Genomic DNA, 19,695 nt, shown 5'->3' with positions numbered 1-19,695 from the left:
CACAAACCATCCAGACACCTCAGTTCAACTGGTCTCCTACTTGCACACAAAACTGGCATACAGAAAACCAGATCTGGCCATCAAGTCTTCTCCTACATAGCTCCTAAAGTGTGGACCACTCACTCAATAGTTCTTTATTCGATGGTTAAAAATCATCATAAAAGAGTACACATATATACAGTTAAGACAATATTAAATCAATATACAGAACATTGAATGATTCTATGTGCATACAAATAATTCGTTGTTCCCATACAATCCTCGTGGGTTACTTCCTGGGTCTGACAATTTAACAAGTCTGCAGTCTACATGATTAATACCGGCCTCTAGAAACTCTGAGTCTAAGTGAAAATTTCAAGAAGCTAATCACCGCACATAATGTTAACGGGTCACTAGCCCTTTGTAAAAAGGTCAATGCCTCCGTGGCTCGAGTAAATCTTGCCTTTTTCAAAATATCTTTTAAAAATCTGCGTCTAGGGATGGTATAAAGGGGACATAAGAGTACAAAATGAAGGGTGTCCTGCGGAGACTTATTGTCGCAGCCGCAGGCACCCTTCTGCTCAATTAATTTACTAAAACCTGCTGGTTCAGCTAATAAATATGGTAAAAAATTGAGCCTAAAACGTGACATTAAAAACCTCTCTTGAGCATTAAAAAGAACACAAAGGTACGGTTCCATCCCAACGGTGGTTTCAAGCCTACTATATATGCTCACAGTGGGTTTACTCCCTTCTAGAGTACTCCTGGCCAATGCTCTTGATTCCAAAAAGATTCTCTTTAATTTAGACTTATCCTGGGCATTGATCAGTAAGGGATTTAGGTACAACTCTTGATGACCCATACTTTCTAGAGTGGTCTTAACATAATGGATCCATGGAATTTTCAAATGTTTGTCTCTGCCCAAACAGTCTTGTATGATCAGCCTGCTCAATGCAGCATCAGGGTTCGACCAAATTCTGATCCAGGCTAGGATTGGTCTAAGATTGATCAAATCCTCGAGGTAGGGTCTTCCAAGTTCTTTGTGGGCAATGAAGGCTGGTGTGCAGTTGGGGACTTTCAATATTGAACGAAATATTTTATTTTCTTCAATTTGCAAGCCGTCCAGATTTGTAAATCCCCATACTTCTGAGCCGTACATAGTTTTTGGGCAGCACATTGAGCCGTACAAGTTCATTGTTTGTTCTGGGGCCCAACGGCCGACTTTTCTCCCGTAACCAGAGATTGCACCAAAGGATGCCACCAATTTCCCACATCTTTCTTGTACAAGGGGTGTAAATTTTAGAGACTCGTCGAAGAGCACCCCTAGATAAGAGAATGTTTGCACCCTTTCAAGAATATGGGAGCCAATTCTGTAGGTGAAACCAGTCCGTGGCTTTTTACCTGCTGTCATTACATATGATTTTTTAAAATTGACAGACAAGTCTATTGCCTCCATAAATTTGACGAACCCGTCAATGAGAATCTGCAAACTTTTCTGGGTCCGTGCCAGAAGCACCGCATCATCTGCGTACAATAACACTGGGATGTTGCGTGAGCCTACCCTTGGGCAATCTGCATTTTTTAAAATTAATAAGTGATTGTTCCAAGCTATTAATATACAACGAGAACAAAAAAGGAGCTAAAATACATCCCTGCCTCACCCCACTTGTGCAGCTGAAAGATTCTGTCAGTCCCCCGTCTTTGTTATAACGTACCTGTGCAGAGGTTTCTCTGTGCAATTCCCTCAATATGTGGATTATCCCAGGGTCGATTCCGAGTTGGGTCATCATTACCCATAACTTATTCCTGTTAACGTGGTCAAACGCAGCGGCCAAGTCCATGAACCCCAAATACATAGTTTCATTGCTGGTTTTGGTGTACTTTGCTATCAGCATGTATAGGTTCAGGCATTGGTCGCTGGTAGACCTGTCGGTCCGAAATCCATACTGGGCGTCTGAAATGATATTTTTGTCCTCAGCCCACTCGGACAATCAGTTCAGAATCACTCTTCCAAGGATTTTAGCAGTAACGTCTATCAAAGAAATGGGGCGGTAACATTGGGGGTCATCTTTATTGTCCTTTTTAAAAATGGGTACTATGATGGCCGTTGACCAAGACCGTGGTAAACCGACCATTATAGTTGCATTTAATACTCGAGTAATGATAGGCGCCCAAAGATCCACCTGACTCAGAAACAGATCTGGGGGGATCCCATCTGGGCCCGGAGCTTTATTTATGGTGAGTCCCTCAATGCCCATTCTAATCTCTTGCAGGGAAAATACCACCCGATTGCACACTAGATGCATCCCCCTCTCTTTTGATGAATCCTTCTCCCCGTGATTATACAAACCCTCGAAGTGAGCAATCCACTGTTCTGGGAGAATGTTTGATGCGGCGTTATTATCTTGAAAACAAGGGGAGTTTATTAATCTCCAAAATTCTGTGATGTCCCTATTTTCAGAAGCCTCCCTCAGGGCCGCCCATGCTTCCCCCTGCAGGGTAACTTTCCGTCTTTTTAACTCCTTCCTGTATATGGACCTGCATGTTTTGACTTCTGCTTGATCCCTTGGTGTGCAACTAAGGGCCATTTTTAAGTTTTTTAATGCGAGTGTACAACCCCTCTCAAACCATTTTGGTGCGTTAGAGTAAGTTTTCTTGGGGGCCTTGACCGACAATAACTCATCGACCAGACTTGTTATTTGTCCAAACACTTTTATAAGGCGAGCCTCTGTCACCAAGGGGTCTAAGGACTCGTCAATGAGAGACTTGCCTCTATCCATCAGGGATTTGTAAAATCTAGCCCCGTCTATTTTTGCCCACTTAAGTCTTCTGCCCTGGGCCGTTACACGTTCAGTAATACCATCCACGGGCTTAGTCTTTTGCTTACCCAGATGCAGGAGCTCCATAACCAAAGGGTTATGGTCGCTGAACGGGCACCACTCGATTTCTACTTTTATGATCTGATTTTTTAGGCCTCTTGAAACTAAAATATAGTCTATGTAAGACGAGCACCCTCTCCCTTTAAAAGTAGGGGGGAGTCTTCCATCCGGGCCCAAGGGCATCATGTCCACTGTATGCTCGAGGTCGTAGGAATGAATCAACTTACCCCATTCAATACCCCTTAAGGAGTGGCTAAGGTGGGGACCTTTTTCTACGGGGCATTTTGACCAGTTGATACTGATCGGGAACAACCCTGGGCATAAATGACAGTTCAGGTCCCCCATAACTAGTATCCGGGGTGCCACAACCCCATGGATGGGAGCAAGTTCAAATTTCAGTCTGACATCCAGTTCCCTCATAGTGGTAAAATCATTGTCCGAAAGGGTGGCATTATACACATTGAACAAAACGAGACCCAGCCTTTTATTACTAAATCTCAGGGCCTGAATGTTCCATGCAAACCAGTCCACCTTGGACCATTTGCCTTCTATATTTAGATCAATATATGTAATCAAACCACCCTTAGCCCTACCTGAGGGGGTATTTTGAGCCGGCGTGAAAAAACATTTGTAACCAGCCATATGAAGATGGATATTATCCAGAGCCCAGGTTTCTTGTAGGCAAATAATCTGGAAATGGGCCATATACTGTCGCCATTCCTTGTTATGAAATTTCCCTGCGATCCCTGCTATATTCCATGAAATCATTTTCAGGCCCTCTTTCTCCGTAGTGACGGGCCCTACCGCTACCATTTCTTGAGTGGAATTAACCCAACCCCCTTTCTTTCTATAGGGTGGTTTATGCATATCACTGTCCTGGTGTCTTAGTTCTATGGCTGTGGTACCTGTCCCTGAGGGTATATGTACACAACCCCCCCAGAGGGTCTGGGGCTCCTACGGTGTTTGATAAAGTCCTACACCCACCTCCCCCTGGTGATGTCTGCCCATTTTGATTGATCAAACCATGTCGGGGAGAGATTCCTTCTTTCGAGTGTACCTGATCGGATATGTTCTGTTCTGTGTCAACCTGTTCTAGGCATGAATGGGAGTTGGATAGTCAGTCAATCTCCTCTAGTGACCTTAATGGGGCAAACCTATTTGCCCAGCGTGGGTGCCTTCCTTCCCAGGAGCCTGTCATTTGACGAGGAAAATTTAAACCTCCATTTACACCAAAATTCCATCCCGTCACACCTCTCCCTACATTGTATTGTCCCTCTTTTAATATCTGCTGACTTGCATAAAAGTAACTCAGAGGTAGTGGCCTTATGGCTGTCATGCGTCCAGATGGTCCATGGCTCAAGATATGCTCGACCACCCTCCTGTCCCTGAAGTTGGCAATAATACAGTTTCCCTCGATATGTTTTGGCCCACTCCCTATCCAATTCACTCGTCTAACCAGGAGAATTTCCCCATCCTGGTTATTGGATATTGGTCTATTTTGATTAAGCCAAAAAGTGAGTTTGTTTTTTAACTCCTGATGGGATTCTTTCTGGGCCTCTTTTAATTCTGGAACCCCGGCAAAAACAACAACCAACGGGCACGCTTCCGGGGGGAGATTTATAGTGGGGAGCCTCTTGTCTATTGGGGTGGACCTATCTTCGTGGACAGCTGCATCACTTAAGGGACCAACAGGGGGTTGAGGCTGTATATCCGGCTTCTGTTTGCCTACTCTATTATTGGGGCGCAATTCACTCACACTAAAAGTGTCTTTACTAGGCACATGTTCATAGGGAGCAGGTACATCATGAATTTGTGCAGATATTATTTGTGCATTCCTACTATCCCGAAAATTATTCGGCATTTGAGTTACTAGGTTAGACTCTAGGGTACTAATGGGGTTACTTAAAGAACCTGTTACACTGTCTTTTGTCACTCTATTCTTTAGTTCACTTAAGATTTTGTCCAGCCTACTTGTCACCGGCTTCAGCTGGTTAATTACCAGTATTTCTAGCTGGGCCTGTAGGTCTGACATAATCTTATTTATCCAAATTGGGGGGTCTGCTTGAGAAGGCCGCTGTGTGGCTCGGTCAACCCCAGTAAAGTTTCTTCTGGGTGAGTTGGTGTGCGTAATTACACTAATTATATTCTTGCGCTTTCTTTGAGCGCATTTCTTCTTTTTATTTGTAATAACACGTTTGGTGGGGCCTTGTTCCTCCTTGTTACTAATGGGAATCGATTGGGCACATGATATATCCTTCTCACTAATTCCTGAGGAGTTGGGGGGTGAGATTAGCATGACTTCCTGCTCTTGGTCTTGTGTTGTTAAGATGGGGTCAAAGTCGGGGGTTAAATACAAACGCCGCTCAGTGCGCTCAATTTCACTTGACACGACCCCTAACGCTCTTTTTAACATGCGATCAATGGCAGTGGGCTGCATAATAACGGGAAATACAGAGCTAGTGTCCTCTTTATGTGTCAGAGAGGCCTCAGCTATATTACGCTTCGCTCTCACCGAACGTGTCAGTGTTTTGCCTGCCATACTTCCCCCTTTTACAGATCACTGCTTGTACCACTATCTTTGTCTGTTTAGTTCACCCCCCGCTATCACACTATCACTATACCACACAAGCGAAAACAGGATGATAGCGTACAGGGCCTCTACACCTCTACTTACAAATTTCAAACAAAATAGTCCCAGCAACAATTACGTATCCGATGGTGCAGGCACGGGAGAGTGAAATAATATCTGTCCTCTTTTACCCCAAGGTCACTCAAAGCGTTACTCACATGTAGGGCCCCAGGAGGACCTGATCAAGGGGATGGCCCAGCCTCAATCGGCCTCGGACGGCCACAGACGGCCCACCATCTGCCCGGGCTCAGCCCGGCGACGCCCGCGCGCGTCCCGCGACGCGGGGAGAGCCTCTGTTGAAGTAGCGCCTCCGGGCGCGGTGTCAACCCGGAAGTGGGCGTTTCGCCGGTTGGATGCTGGGGGCTGTAGTCCCCCCCTACTGCGGCCTCGATGGAGCGAGAGGCGGCAGGGGAGACTAACTGCAACGAGGCAGAGAGATCCTGGAGAGTTTGCCCTGGGGCCCAGAAGCCAGGTAGGTGCTGCTGCGTGGCGATTTGGAGCTGTAGTGCAGTGCGCGGTCCCCAGGCTCCACCGGGAGAGCCTCTGTTGAAGTAGCGCCTCCGGGCGCGGTGTCCGCCGGAAGTGGGCGGTTCGCCGGTTGGATGCTGGGGGCTGTAGTCCCCCCCTACTGCGGCCTCGATGGAGTGAGAGGCGGCGGGGGAGACTAACAGCAACGAGGCAGAGAGATCCTGGAGAGTTTGCCCTGGGGCCCAGAAGCCAGGTAGGTGCTGCTGCATGGCGATTTGGAGCTGTAGTGCAGTGCGTGGACCAACCTGCCACTACACATAAGAGCCTCCTCTTCACTTCTTTATTTCACCGAGGAGCCGAAAACCTGGCTTTTGTGCAGTCTCGCTAGGCCCTAGGCTTGGCCTGATTCTCACCCGAGAGGGATACCCTTCCAGGTGATACTACTCTCTACAAAGCCGCAAAATATAATGGAATGATTACATTCTTATGCACTTTCAACGGAATACACATGCAATACATGCATTACTGTAACTTTATTGTAAGGGGCACTGTTTACCAGGTAATCAATCATTATATTGATTATAATTGATGCACACAGAAACATTTTCAATATTTGGATATCAATTTCTACATTGTTGGAATGTCACTCTACAAACCAAATTCCAAAGGAATTCTATAAGTTCTATCTGACCCTATGTTCTAGGTCAGGACTTGCTTCTCACCAGGGGCCAGTCTCTTTAACTGCAAGACCCCTTTTTTGCTATTTCCCAGGACAGTTGTTCCAGCACCAACCTCATCTTCTGCTCATCCTTGCTTAACGCTGTTCTCGCAGGCATGAAAAGCTTCTATCCACATCTTTTATCTTTGCATGAACCACTGACCTAATGCTCTGGCTCACACCGCAAAAGGCAATTCAATGAGCAACAGAGTAGTTTTCCTATGTGAGACCATGCAACAAGCTGTACTGTGATTTTCCACTACCGGTGCACTAAACAATAATGTCCCAAATAGATGAAAACAAGACAATCACATCGAACCAGCTCTATTCCAATTCACAGACTCTCATGAGGTTCACACAAGCAAGATCTTACCGATTCCAGGAGATCCAGCTCTTCTGGGGATTCAAAGTGCACGTTCACTGCCATTATCACAAGCCACGCGTTATCCGTGTTTCTGGGGTCATCCAGGTAACCAATGTGCACCTGAAAGGGTCAAATCAACAAATGGTCTGGTGTTACATTGGCAATAACAGACTTAAGGACTGGTTCCTCTGGGCCTCCATCTTGTCTACCTCCAAACTGGCTCTTCCCACTCAGTGTTGTCCTGTTCCTTCGAGTGTCAGAGCAGGCTAACTGCATCCAGTGCGCTTATATCACCTTCTGTGCTCTCACTGCTGCATCCTGCCTGCTTGTATCACCTTTCATGCTTTCATTGCTGCACCTGCCTGCTTGGATCACCTTTCATGCTTTCATTGCTGCACCCTGCCTGCTTACACCACCTTCTGTGCTCTCAGTGCTGCGTCCTGCCTGCTTATATCACCTTCTGTGCTCTCATCGCTGCACCCTGCCTGCTTACACCACCTTCTGTGCTATCACTGCTGCATCCTGCCTGCTTACATCACCTTCTGTGCTCTCATCGCTGCACCCTGCCTGCTTACATCACCTTCTGTGCTATCACTGCTGCATCCTGCCTGCTTACAACACCTTCTGTGCTCTCATCGCTGCACCCTGCCTGCTTACATCACCTTCTGTGCTCTCAGTGCTGCGTCCTGCCTGCTTATATCACCTTCTGTGCTCTCATTGCTGCACCCTGCCTGCTTGGATCACCTTTCATGCTTTCATTGCTGCACCCTGCCTCCTTATATCACCTTCTGTGCTCTCATTGCTGCACCCTGCCTGCTTACATCACCTTCTGTGCTCTCATCGCTGCACCCTGCCTGCTTACATCACCTTCTGTGCTCTCAGTGCTGCGTCCTGCCTGCTTATATCACCTTCTGTGCTCTCATTGCTGCACCCTGCCTGCTTGGATCACCTTTCATGCTTTCATTGCTGCACCCTGCCTCCTTATATCACCTTCTGTGCTCTCATTGCTGCACCCTGCCTGCTTGGATCACCTTTCATGCTTTCATTGCTGCACCCTGCCTGCTTACATCACCTTCTGTGCTCTCATCGCTGCACCCTGCCTGCTTACATCACCTTCTGTGCTCTCAGTGCTGCGTCCTGCCTGCTTATATCACCTTCTGTGCTCTCATTGCTGCACCCTGCCTGCTTGGAACACCTTTCATGCTTTCATTGCTGCACCCTGCCTGCTTATATCACCTTCTGTGCTCTCATTGTTGCACCCTGCCTGCTTATATCACCTTCTGTGCTCTCATTGCTGCACCCTGCCTGCTTGGATCACCTTTCATGCTTTCATTGTTGCACCCTGCCTGGTTAAATCACCTTCTGTGCTCTCATTACTGCACCCTGCCTGCTTGGATCACCTTTCATGCTTTCATTGTTGCACCCTGCCTGCTTAGATCACCTTCTGTGCTCTCATTGCTGCACCCTGCCTGCTTATATCACCTTCTGTGCTCTCATTGCTGCACCCTGCCTGCTTGGATCACCTTTCATGCTTTCATTGCTGCACCCTGACTGCTTACATCACCTTCTGTGCTCTCATTGCTGCGTCCTGCCTGCGTGGATCACCCTCTGTGCTCTCATTGCTGCACCCTGCCTGCTTATATCACCTTCTGTGCTCTCATTGCTGCGTCCTGCCTGCTTATATCACCTTCTGTGCTCTCATTGCTGCACCCTGCCTGCTTGGATCACCTTTCATGCTTTCATTGTTGCACCCTGCCTGCTTACATCACCTTCTGTGCTCTCACTGCTGCACCCTGCCTGCTTGGATCACCTTTCATGCTGTCATTGCTGCACCCTGCCTGCTTACATCACCTTCTGTGCTCTCATTGCTGCACCCTGCCTGCTTGGATCACCTTTCATGCTTTCATTGCTGCACCCTGCCTGCTTACATCACCTTCTGTGCTCTCACTGCTGCACCCTGCCTGCTTGGATCACCTTTCATGCTCTCATTGCTGCACCCTGCCTGCTTATATCACCTTCTGTGCTCTCATTGCTGCACCCTGCCTGCTTGGATCACCTTCTGTGCTCGCATCGCTGCATCCTGCCTGCTTGGATCACCTTCTGTGCTCTCATCGCTGCACCCTGCCTGCTTGGATCACCTTTCATGCTTTCATTGCTGCACCCTGCCTGCTTGGATCACCTTTCATGCTCTCAGTGCTGCACCCTGCCTGCTTATATCACCTTCTGTGCTCTCATTGCTGCACCCTGCCTGCTTGGATCACCTTTCATGCTCTCATTGCTGCACCCTGCCTGCTTATATCACCTTCTGTGCTCTCACTGCTGCACCCTGCCTGCTTGGATCACCTTCTATGCTCTCATTGCTGCACCCTGCCTGCTTGGATCACCTTCTGTGCTCGCATCGCTGCATCCTGCCTGCTTGGATCACCTTCTGTGCTCTCATCGCTGCACCCTGCCTGCTTGGATCACCTTTCATGCTCTCATTGCTGCACCCTGCCTGCTTATATCACATTCTGTGCACTGACTACTGTTGTTATATGCGCCCCTGGGAGAGCGCTTATCACGCAGATCTCAATCTGCTCTTCCTTGGAGGTCTCTTCACAAAGATTGTGCGATGTCTTCGTTTTTGGAAGCCGTGTCGAGGCGAGCCTTTACCTATTGTACTGATGACCGACACTCTGTTCAGAACTTCAGATTTAGAAACAACTGCTCTTTTCTAGGGCGCTTTACAAGAAGAGTGTCGGAAAATGATGCCATGTGGGTACCAGGCACCTAATGCACTGTAGTAAGTTCTTGCGTCTGTCCTCTTTATGTGTCCTCCCAGGAAAAACAAGGGATTATTGTTATACTGGTAAAAACAATGTACTTGAGGTTATTCATGAATTTCAAGTCCACGGCAAGGCAGACTCTAAACCACGGGTACTCATAGTACGGCCCGCGGGCCGCCAGCGGCCCGGCAAGCCTTCCTTGGCGGCCCGCGACCTTGCAGACATCAGACCTGTGTTTTTTTATATCGCCAGTTGCAGCAGCGCGGAGCTATGGGGGTGGGCGATTTTTTTAAAGACCATTCACTTGTTAATGAGACTTTGTTGTATTTCACCTCTACTTAGCGCCCCTGTATCTCCACTCTGATTGAGTGGAGATGAAGGGGCGCTAAGAAGAGGTGAAAGGAGATGCAGGGGCGCTAAGTAGAGGTGAAATACAACAAAGTCTCATTAACAAGTGAATGGACTTTAAAAGACCTGTGAAGTACTTGGGTGCGGTGGCTGTGTGTGTTCCCTGGAAGCTGTCTCAGCACGGCGTGAGGTGACAGAGGGTGACGAGGACAGCAGGGTGAGGTGACGGAGGGCAGCAGGGAGTGAGAGCAACGGGTGAGGTGACAGCTGGAGGAAGACAGAGTGCGACAGTTGGGAGAAAGACAGAGGGAAAGAGGGAGAGGGGTAAGACAGAGAGAGGAAGACAGAGAGGGGAAGACAGAGAGAGGGACAGACAGGGAGATGGAGGGAAACGGATGGGGAGGGAGGGAGACAGAGAGAGAGGGAGACAAACAGTGATTGAGACACAGAGAGATGGAGACAAACAGTGATTTAGACAGAGAGACAGAGGGAGGGAGACAAAGAGAGAGGGAGGAAGGGAGACAGAGGGAGGGAGGGAGAAACAGAGGGAGGGAGGGGGACACAGAGGGAGGGAGACAGAGGGAGGGAGGGAGGGAGACACAGAGGGAGGGAGACACAGAGGGAGGGAGGGAGAGGGAGGGAGGGAGACAGAGAGTCTAAACGCACACACGTCGCATCATCCTAATGCCGGTCACCTCCCTGCAGAGGTCAGTGCCCAGGGGCGTAACATAGGCACCCGCAGACCTGCGGTGGGGGGGGCAAAGCTCCAGGAGGCCCCCTCAGCACAGCACTCTGGCTGCAGAGCTCCTGTTTGAGCCCAGAGGGGGCCTTGCAGGGAGCCCCCCTCGAGTTTCGTTATGCCAGTTTCAGTGCTGAATGTTATGAGGGAGCTGTGCGTTGGGCTCCTGGCCACCATTTTAGGTTTGGTGTCTTGGTGGCAAGATGCAGGGTGGTAGCTTCAGACATTTTTGTAAAGTTGTTTGTAGGTTTAGATTAATTGTTTTTGTGTTTAGGCGGTCTATTACTCACCTTGCGATGGGGGAGGACAAGGTCCTGGAGGCAATTCGCCTCTTGAAAGAGGCCGGGCGTCTATACTTGTTACCAGAAGCAGCAGGGGCAGCGCGCCCGGTCCGTTGGGCATCGGCAGGCGTAGCTGGCGCTATTGCGGCATGTTCTCGTCCCACAAATTGAGGGTGTCTGGCAAGGGGCAGGCCCGGCGGGCAAGTGAAAGGGGCCGCTCCTATGCTAGGAGAGCGCCCCCGCCCCCCGGGGAAGAAGCGGGCAGCAGATGGATCAAAGGAGGCTCCTCAGGCCGCGTTGTGCAAGGCGGGGCCGATGTGAGGCCTGCCATGGGTGAGACTCTCCCCCTTCCCCCCCCCCGAGAAAGACTAATGAGCCGCGCAGCCGCGTGCACGACCTGTTCCCGGGAAGTGCCGCGCGGAGTCAGTCAGGGCGGGGCAGGGCCTCCTCTGTAGTAAACGAAGGGAGAGAGGAGAGAAGGGGGAGCCGGGTTTCTTGAAGGGCAGCCTCCACTGAGAGGTTCGCCCGGGATATGGTGCAGGGTGAAGAGGGGAGGGAGGGAGGTGATGGGGGTTTTCGGGGAGCAGCCTCCAGTGAGGGGCTCTGTGGGGAAATGAGGCAGGAGGAGGAGGAGGGGGGTAGGAGAGAGGTGGTGAGTCCTTTTTACAAGGGTGATGGGAGCCAAAAAAGGAGGATTTTGGGGCCTAAAAAGCAAGAACAGAGGGAAGGGGGGGCTACTTGTGGTGGGAGGCAGAAGGCAGCAATTTTAGGGGTATGGCCAGGACCCCAAGGGGACCTAGGTTTCTCCGACGAAGAGCAGGAGTGGGACGTAGAAGGGGATGAGGAAGTGCCTGTAGAACAGGAACCAGCTGTGGGCCAGCCCGCTTGGGACGGCTTAGACATTTTTCAGTCTTGGGGGAAGGGGTGAGAGGGGCGATGCAGTGTCACAATTAGATGCTTACCTGGCAAAAGAGGGGTCCAAGCCGTGGAAGAAGGGGGCATCAGGGTGGGGGAGGATGCCAGGGGACAGGGCAGGGACGAGGCTGCCTGAGTCCCTTCTGGGGATTTAGTGAGTCTGGTTCAAGGGCCGGCATCAGCTTTGGTCGCCGGGTTGCTGGAATGGAGCGGGGAAGAAGAGGGAGAGCAGGGAGGGGATGAGCAGGAGATAGAGTTAGAAGGGGGACCGAGGCAGGGAGCGGAGATGCGTAGAGGGAAATTTGACAAGTAGGCGCATGGCAGGGACCCAGCACATCAGTCCAGACTTTTGCTTTACAGGGCAGCGAGTAGAGCAGCGCAGCCGACTCGGCAGAGCACGGGGCAGCTCGTTGGCACGGAGGAGAAGAGAGGGTCGGGCCCAGAACAGCACGCCCGATATCGCCAAAGGAGCCCTTCACGGTTATCATAAGTAGGCCCAGAATGACCTTGCTGGCCCTAATGCCCGGAAGTTATAACAGAATTTAAAGGACACTGAGTATTGATGAATGACGTTTAGAGGTGCCAGAAGGGTGCCGTAGAATACAGTAGCCCGCCAACCCCCCGAAGACATGAAGGGGGGCAAGAGTTATGTGGGCTACTAGGGCCCTGCCGGTTTAGATGCATAAAAGCCATGATTGGCCACAGGATTTTGGGCACAGAGATGAAGTGCTGGATTTTGATGAAGAGAGCCTCGAAGAAGGCAAGCTAAAAGAGGAGGATGACAGGGTTGAGGGGGCAATCTAACATTTTACCTAGTGTGTTACAGGGGCTGTCAAAAATGCAAGTGAGAGCGTTGTGGCCAACGGAAGGGACAGGGCCACTGGCGAGGCGGACTGCAACATTACGGGCACCCGCCTAGGAACCATGTAAGGCTGAAAGTACGAAAAGGAAAACTGTCATGGTGTCAATTTAAAATAGGTGCAGGGGAGCTGCCTGAAAAAAGGAGGGGTAGACTACGTGGGGGGAAGTATGTCATGGACGTGGGTGTGGGTGTGGGCACCGGTGACGCGGAAAACGAAGGGGCTATGAAAGTAGAGAAAGGGCACAAGGCAGCAAAAGAGTTGGGGGAGGAAAATAAGGAAGACGATAAAAAAGACGGCCCTGAAAGCAAAGAAATGAAGTTTAAGAAACTTCCGTATATGGGGGGGTAACAAACCTTTTAGGAGCGCATTTGATGCCAGTGACAAAGGAGCGCATTTGGAAGGGAGAGTATGTAGAGATGCTAAAACTGGTGAAAGGGTAAGGCCGAAAGAGGGATCTCAAGAAGATCAATATGAGTTAGCAAAGCGTCCGAAAGTGCCGCTGATGATAGAGAATTGTCCAGCAGCATTCTTGATTTATGCAAGTGTCTACTGCGAAAAGCTTCCAGAGCCTTGTGTGGCTCTGTTTAAATACATGGACGTAATCAGGAAAGCGCAAATAACAGGTGGGGGATATGCGTAGGCCCAATATGACGAGGAGTTCAAGGCACGCTTAGCATGGGACCCCGAAGCGAAATGGGGAGAACTAGATACATATTTGTGGCAACACACAATGGGGGAAGATGATTTTCACAGCCGGTGGGATTCCCATAGTTTACCGGCCCTCTCAGGGACGACCCACCCGGGGAGGGGTGGGGGCACAGGGAAGAGTCAGGCAGGAAAAGGAGGGGCATGCTCGGATTTCAATAAGGGATTGTGCATACGCGAATATTGTAAATTTTGCCATGAGTGCTCAAAATGTGGAGGCAGGCACGCACTGGTCAACTGCTTTGGGGCAGGGGGAGGATACCATCGGGGGCACCAATGGCAACAGGCAGACAGTAATACAGGGGGTCACCAACAGCAGTTTTTAGGTGCTCAAGGGGGTAAGGGACCACAGGGGGGCTGGGCCAAAAGGCATATACTCTGGTTAGATCAGATAATCTGGAACTGTGGCTATAGGGCTATGAGAATCAAGGGGCAGCGAAGGTGGTGCGGTCAGCCACAGAACATAAACAGGTAGTACAAGCCAAATTGGAAAGAGAGGTGCACAAGGGGAGGATGGTGGGCCCTTTCGAGGATTGGCCCATAAAAAAGTTGATTATCTCTCCCATTGGAGTAGTACCAAAAAAGGAACAGGGACAATACAGACTGATTCAACATTTGTCTTGGCCGGAAGGGAATTAGGTCAAGATTTTATCGATGAAGAGGTGGCTGCAAAAATCCTATTCATCAGTTGATGTAGCCATGTCACTGGTAGTGACGGCGGGCGCAGCTGCACCAATGGCAAAATGTGATATAAAATCTAAATTTTGGTTGCTTCTAGTCCACCCACATGATTGTGAACTTCTAGGCATCCACTTTGAAAGGAAGTGGTACGCGGACAAAGCACTACTGATGGGCTGCTCCATTTCCTGCACACTGTTTGAGTGTTTCAGCACATTTTTACAGTGGCTGTTTTCAAGTCAGATGGGGCACCAGTGGGTGACACACTACCAGGATGCTTTTCACTTTGTGGGCTTTCTTAGCTCCGCCAAATGCCAGAAGGCACTGGAGAGTTTCCAAGAGCTGATGGGGGAGCTCGGGGTGCCACTGGCACCCAAAAAGACAATGAGCCCTAGCATGAAGCTGTCATTGTTGGGAATTGAGATCGATTCAAAGAAAATGAAAGTGCGTTTGCCACAGGTTAAGAAGGAAAAAATGCTAACTTTGTTGGGGGACATGCTATCCCGAGAGAAAGTGAAGGTCAAAGAAATTCAGGTTCTCCTGGGGCACCTCAGCTTTGCGTGCAGAGTAGTGAGGGCTGGTAGGACATTCTGCAGGCGATTGGGACAAAGGCAAAAAGACTTGGCCTAGGACATGCAAATCTTTTCAGATGCGGCAGGTAGCCTGGACTTTGGTCAGCTTTGGAAAGGGAGGTGGTGTGCGGACCAATGGCCAGCACTCTGGCGAGACGGCGGCAGGAGCATCACCTTTTTATAATTCTTTCCTTTGGTGGTAGCAGTGACACTCTGGGGAGAAGAACTGGCCCACAAGAAGGTGATGTTTAGAGTGGACAACATGGCAGTGGTAGAGATCGTGATTCGCCAATCCGCAAATTGTTGAGAGTTTTTGTGTTGGGTTGCTTGCGGCATTACATTGCTTTCAGAGCATTGCACGTTCCTGGTGTGGACAATGACATTGCGGATGCTTTGTCTCGTTCACAGTGAGGGAGATTCCGTGGGCTAGCCAAGGACGCTGACAGGACCCAGATGCCCATGCCGCGGCACATGTGGGATGTAGGTAACGTTGGATGTTACAACTGGTGGTAGGATCGCTTTCATATTCCACTAGATTGTCTTACAGGTCGGCAAGGAGGGAATTGTTGTGGTCGGGGGCCCAGTCGCGAGCAGAAGGATGACTGCGAGCTGAGGATGTGATACAATACATCTTGGACCTCATAAACAAGGGCTTATCGAGAGTCACAAACATCGAGAAATTGGCAGGAATTGCTTTCATGGGGAAGCTCTTATGGGGCTACACCCCATCGGCAGGAGAATTGGGGAGGAGAATGCTAGAAGGTTGGGTGCGGGAGCAGGGTCCGGGGGCCAGGCTACAGATGCCGCTTTCATGGCAGATTTTGAATTAAGTGCTGGCAGTTTTACCGGAGATATGCCGGGATGAGAGAGAATTGTGCCTGTTTTCCACCCTGATGGTGTGGATGTTTTTTGGGGCCTTTCTGGTTTCACAATTGCTGGGGAGGAAGTTTTGTGGCAGGATGTGTTTTTGCAGAGTAGTCAGGTCCGTGTGTGGTCGAACCGGTCCAAGACAGACCAGAGGGGGGCAATGAAAATGGGTAGTGCTACAGGCTTTGGATTTCCACGGTGCCTGTCCGCTCAGGTGGGCTTGGCAATGGAGGGTTGTGGTAGTTTATCAGGAGGAGCAGCTGTCAAGCATGAAAAAGGGGATAAGATGACCGCACACCAATTATTGGCAATATAGAGGAAAGCCTTACACCATCTGGGGGTGGATGGGACGCACTCCTTCCGCATTGGAGCAGCATCAGAGGGGGATAATAGATAGTGGGCACAGAACGAAATTATGCGTTTGGCTTGCTAGTCATCACATTGTTACAGGCGCTATGTAAGAGGGCTGGGGGAGGATGTGCCCACCGTGAACAGGTGAAATAGGTGAAATTTATGCTGATTTTTGTCATTCCAGGTTCTGTGTCCAGCCCAGAGACGGAAGAAATGGCTATTTGGTTCGTGGGGCACTTGTTTATAAAATAGGCCCAAGTAAAGGCTCGCCAGAGCTATTTTGATCAGAACCTCGGATTTAATGAGAGTTTGTTTAAAATTACATGGGGAGGAAGGGGGGAATGTGTTGGAAGTAACTAGTCCTATGTTTGAATTGAATGTTGAGGGGCGGCCGGTGTCCGGATATTTTGGTGTTGCATCTAGGTGAAAATGAATTGTGCAAAGAAAAGGGCATAGTACTTGCCTAGCACTTGTCAAAGAGCAGAGGGCAGGGTGTTTTGTGTTATTGACCGAGTTTGTGCCTTGGAGGAATTGGCGAGTGTAGGAAGCTGGCTCTGTATATACTATACCAAAGTGAGATAAGTGTGTACGGAGTCCAGTGGAACCCAAAGGTAGGCAGAGGTAAAGTTAGATAGCACCTCACTCTCTATTTGTGGTAGTATGGTCGAGCAATAAGGCAGTATCAGAGGACAGTGTTAAGCATTTGTTGTACACACTCAGTCAGCAAATGAATTCAGACACTCAAAGTCTGAACTTCAGACCAATTGTTTTGTATAAAAATATTCTTTTAGTTATTTTATTTTCTAGAACCAAGCAAGCCTGGCACAGGTAAGCAATAAATACTTTACAGTAGTAATGCAGTTTGTAAACAGTTTGAATTGTAATTGCATATGCACTTTATTTTGACTTACAGTATGGTTGCATAGAAATGCAATACTTTGTAAATACAGTACATAGACTTGAATGGGCTTTTCAGTAAAATACCAGGTAAGTTACTTTTTGGATTACTTTTCTTACACAGAGTACTATACCTAGATACTACTGTGGGACATTTCCTGCAAACAGGTAAGTAAAATCGTTTTTGTTAAACAGTACAATTTTAAAGAATTTCTTTAGGTTTTCAAACTCCACACTTGGAAACTTTTCCAAGAAAAACAGTCAATGTTATCCTATGGAGGAAAATAGTGTTAACGGTTTTAAGGTAAGTATTTGGTAGTGGGAGTTGAGGTTCCAGGGGTAGACTCAGGGGTCCCCCAGGGTCAAGGATGCACTATTGTTACACCCTCAGCGGCTCTAGGGCGGCCGGGTGCAGAGTGCTGAGGCCCAATGTTATCCAATAGGGGATAGGGGGCCTCCGGTTGGTGGCTGCTGATGAGCAGGCCACTTGGTTGTGGGAGCAAAGATCCGGGACTTTAGTTCAGGGCAAATGGGGAAACAAAGTAGCACCAAAGGTGTACCCTCAGCGGCACAAGGGCGGCCGGGTGAAGGGTGCTGTTTCGACGTCGGGCACTCTGTTATTTGCTATGGGGTGCCACCGGGTTGCATAGGCACTGCAGGCTTAGATACGAAGGTCTTCTGGGTGTGACCACCACTTTGAGAGGTAAGTTGGAAGGTTGGGGGTTGGTTGGGCAACGTCGGTTTGGCCATCCAAGGTTGTGGGGCATTGGGTGCAGGGGTACCTTTTTGGGGTTGGATCTTCTTACCAGCTCCTGGTCGCGATTGGGGGGACTTTACGGATTTAGGCTGCAGCCGTCGGCTTGAGGCTTGTGAGGGGTAGCTGGATTTTGGGTCAGGATCACCGGGGAGACCTCCTCGTGGTGATTGCCCACTCAAGCTCGTGGACGGTGGGTGCAGAGTGGTGCGGATTCGCGGTGTCCGTCCGGACCCAGAGGTTGCAGATGAACAAATCCGGTGTTCACGGGAGACATAGTCTTTGTGGTTAAAGGAAGGCAGGTCCTCTGGGGTTTTAGAGGTACCTAGCTGCAGGACACACCAGGACTTCGCAGTAGCAGGTTCAAAGTGGAGACAGGCCGGTAGGGCTGGGGCCAAGTCAGTGGACGTCTTCCTCTTGTTAGCTTTGGCATGGCTGTTCGGTCCTTCTTCTTCTTCTTTGCTTGTTGCAGGTTCTTGTCCAAGGAAGCAAGGTTAAGGGGTGCCCCAAAATACTAGATTTAGGGGCGTTACAGATAGGTAAAAGGTAGGGACCAATGGGTCCCTTCCCTGGGATGGGTACACCTCCTATTATGCCACACTCCAGTGGAAGGGGGGCATGAACCTGTCTCTGGTTGGCTGAGTCCCTCCATCTACAAGATGGCGGCGACTGACAGTTGTGCTTCACCTCGCCTCCCCCACCAGAGGGGTGGAGTTGGCAGAGGTGGGCACACCTCTCTTCCTCACTTGTTTTTCCCGCCAGTTCTCCCGCTCAAAGTGGGGGTCAGACAGAACCAGTGGGGACCAGTTGTGAAAGCAGCAAGTGGCCTGGGGAAGCTCACAAAGGCGGTAAGCCTTTGAAGCTTCCCCTTTGTGAACCCTGCCCTTCCTTGGGGAGGAGGCTTGGCACCTTGTCCCAGGATGTGCATTGTTTCAGGCCCCAGAGAGCAGCAGGCTCTCGACCCAGGGGTCCAGAAACATGTCTAGTGGGGGCAGATAATAGCAGCCACTCAGCCTGGACACTAGTGGTAGGTTATATTTCAGGGGGCATCTCTAAGATGCCCTCTGTGTGCATTTTTGATTAAATCCCACCCTGGCATCAGTGTGGGTTTAAAGTGCTGAGAAGTTTCATACCAAACTTCTCAGTTTTCAGTGTAGCCATTATGGTGCTGTGGGGTTCGTAATGACAAACTCTTAGCACAATATACTCTTAATGGCAGCACAGCACTTACAATGTCTAAGAATGGACTTGGACACTGTAGGAGAACCTGTACCCTCACCACTGGTATAGTGCACCCAGCAAGCGGATTACTGACCTATGTCAGTGCTGTAGGAATGGCACACAAGAATGTGTGCCAAGTCGACTCTTCACTTTGTTCTGCACCAAAACACGCAGCCTGCGAAGGCATTGTGTGAGAGTGAAGGAACAGGACCTCTAAGGGTGGCACAATATGTGCTGCAGCCCTTAAAGGTCTTCTCTGGTCACAGTGCCATGGATACCTATGGTACCATTTACCAGGGGCAGAACTGTGGCCAGAGATGCCAATTGGGTTTAGACTTCACTGAAGTTTTATGGAAAGAACATAGGACCTGGTTACCTGATTAGCAGGAGCCCAGGGCACACTCAGTCAAAGCACATCAGCAATTCAGCAAAAAGTGGGGGCAACTGTTAGAAAGGTAGATGGACCGGGAGGGTCGGCCGGGGTCAGGAGGAGAGGTCTCCGGGGAGAGCCGTCTCCAGCGATCGTACAGACAAGTAACTTCCCCCCCACAGACAGATACCACACACGGATAAGGTTCAGTGTTCTTTATAAGCACTTATTTACGGTACGGTTAAATGGTACAAGGAGGTCTGGACTCAGGGGTCCCCTCGATTAGAGTCTCGCAAGGTAGGGAAGGGGGTAGCGGGACAGTCTATTTACCA

The 19,695-nt window shown here is 49.7% G+C and overlaps 1 protein-coding gene across 4 annotated transcripts in view; it reads right to left on the bottom strand.

Annotated features, from left to right (window-relative positions):
* Window positions 1-19,695, bottom strand: part of LOC146808505 (transient receptor potential cation channel subfamily M member 2-like) — a 2,014,188-nt gene that overhangs the window by 132,545 nt on the left and 1,861,948 nt on the right. For all 4 annotated transcript variants that reach the window (XM_085623584.1, XM_085623586.1, XM_085623585.1 and 1 more), the window contains one exon: window positions 7,047-7,157. In XM_085623584.1, the coding sequence (XP_085479710.1) occupies window positions 7,047-7,157 (111 nt within the window). The remainder of the gene's footprint in view (window positions 1-7,046; window positions 7,158-19,695) is intronic.

The sequence above is a fragment of the Triturus cristatus genome, chromosome 8 (assembly GCF_964204655.1).
Source record: "Triturus cristatus chromosome 8, aTriCri1.1, whole genome shotgun sequence".
NCBI lineage: Eukaryota > Metazoa > Chordata > Amphibia > Caudata > Salamandridae > Triturus > Triturus cristatus.
This window is presented reverse-complemented; position numbering and strand designations above follow the sequence as displayed.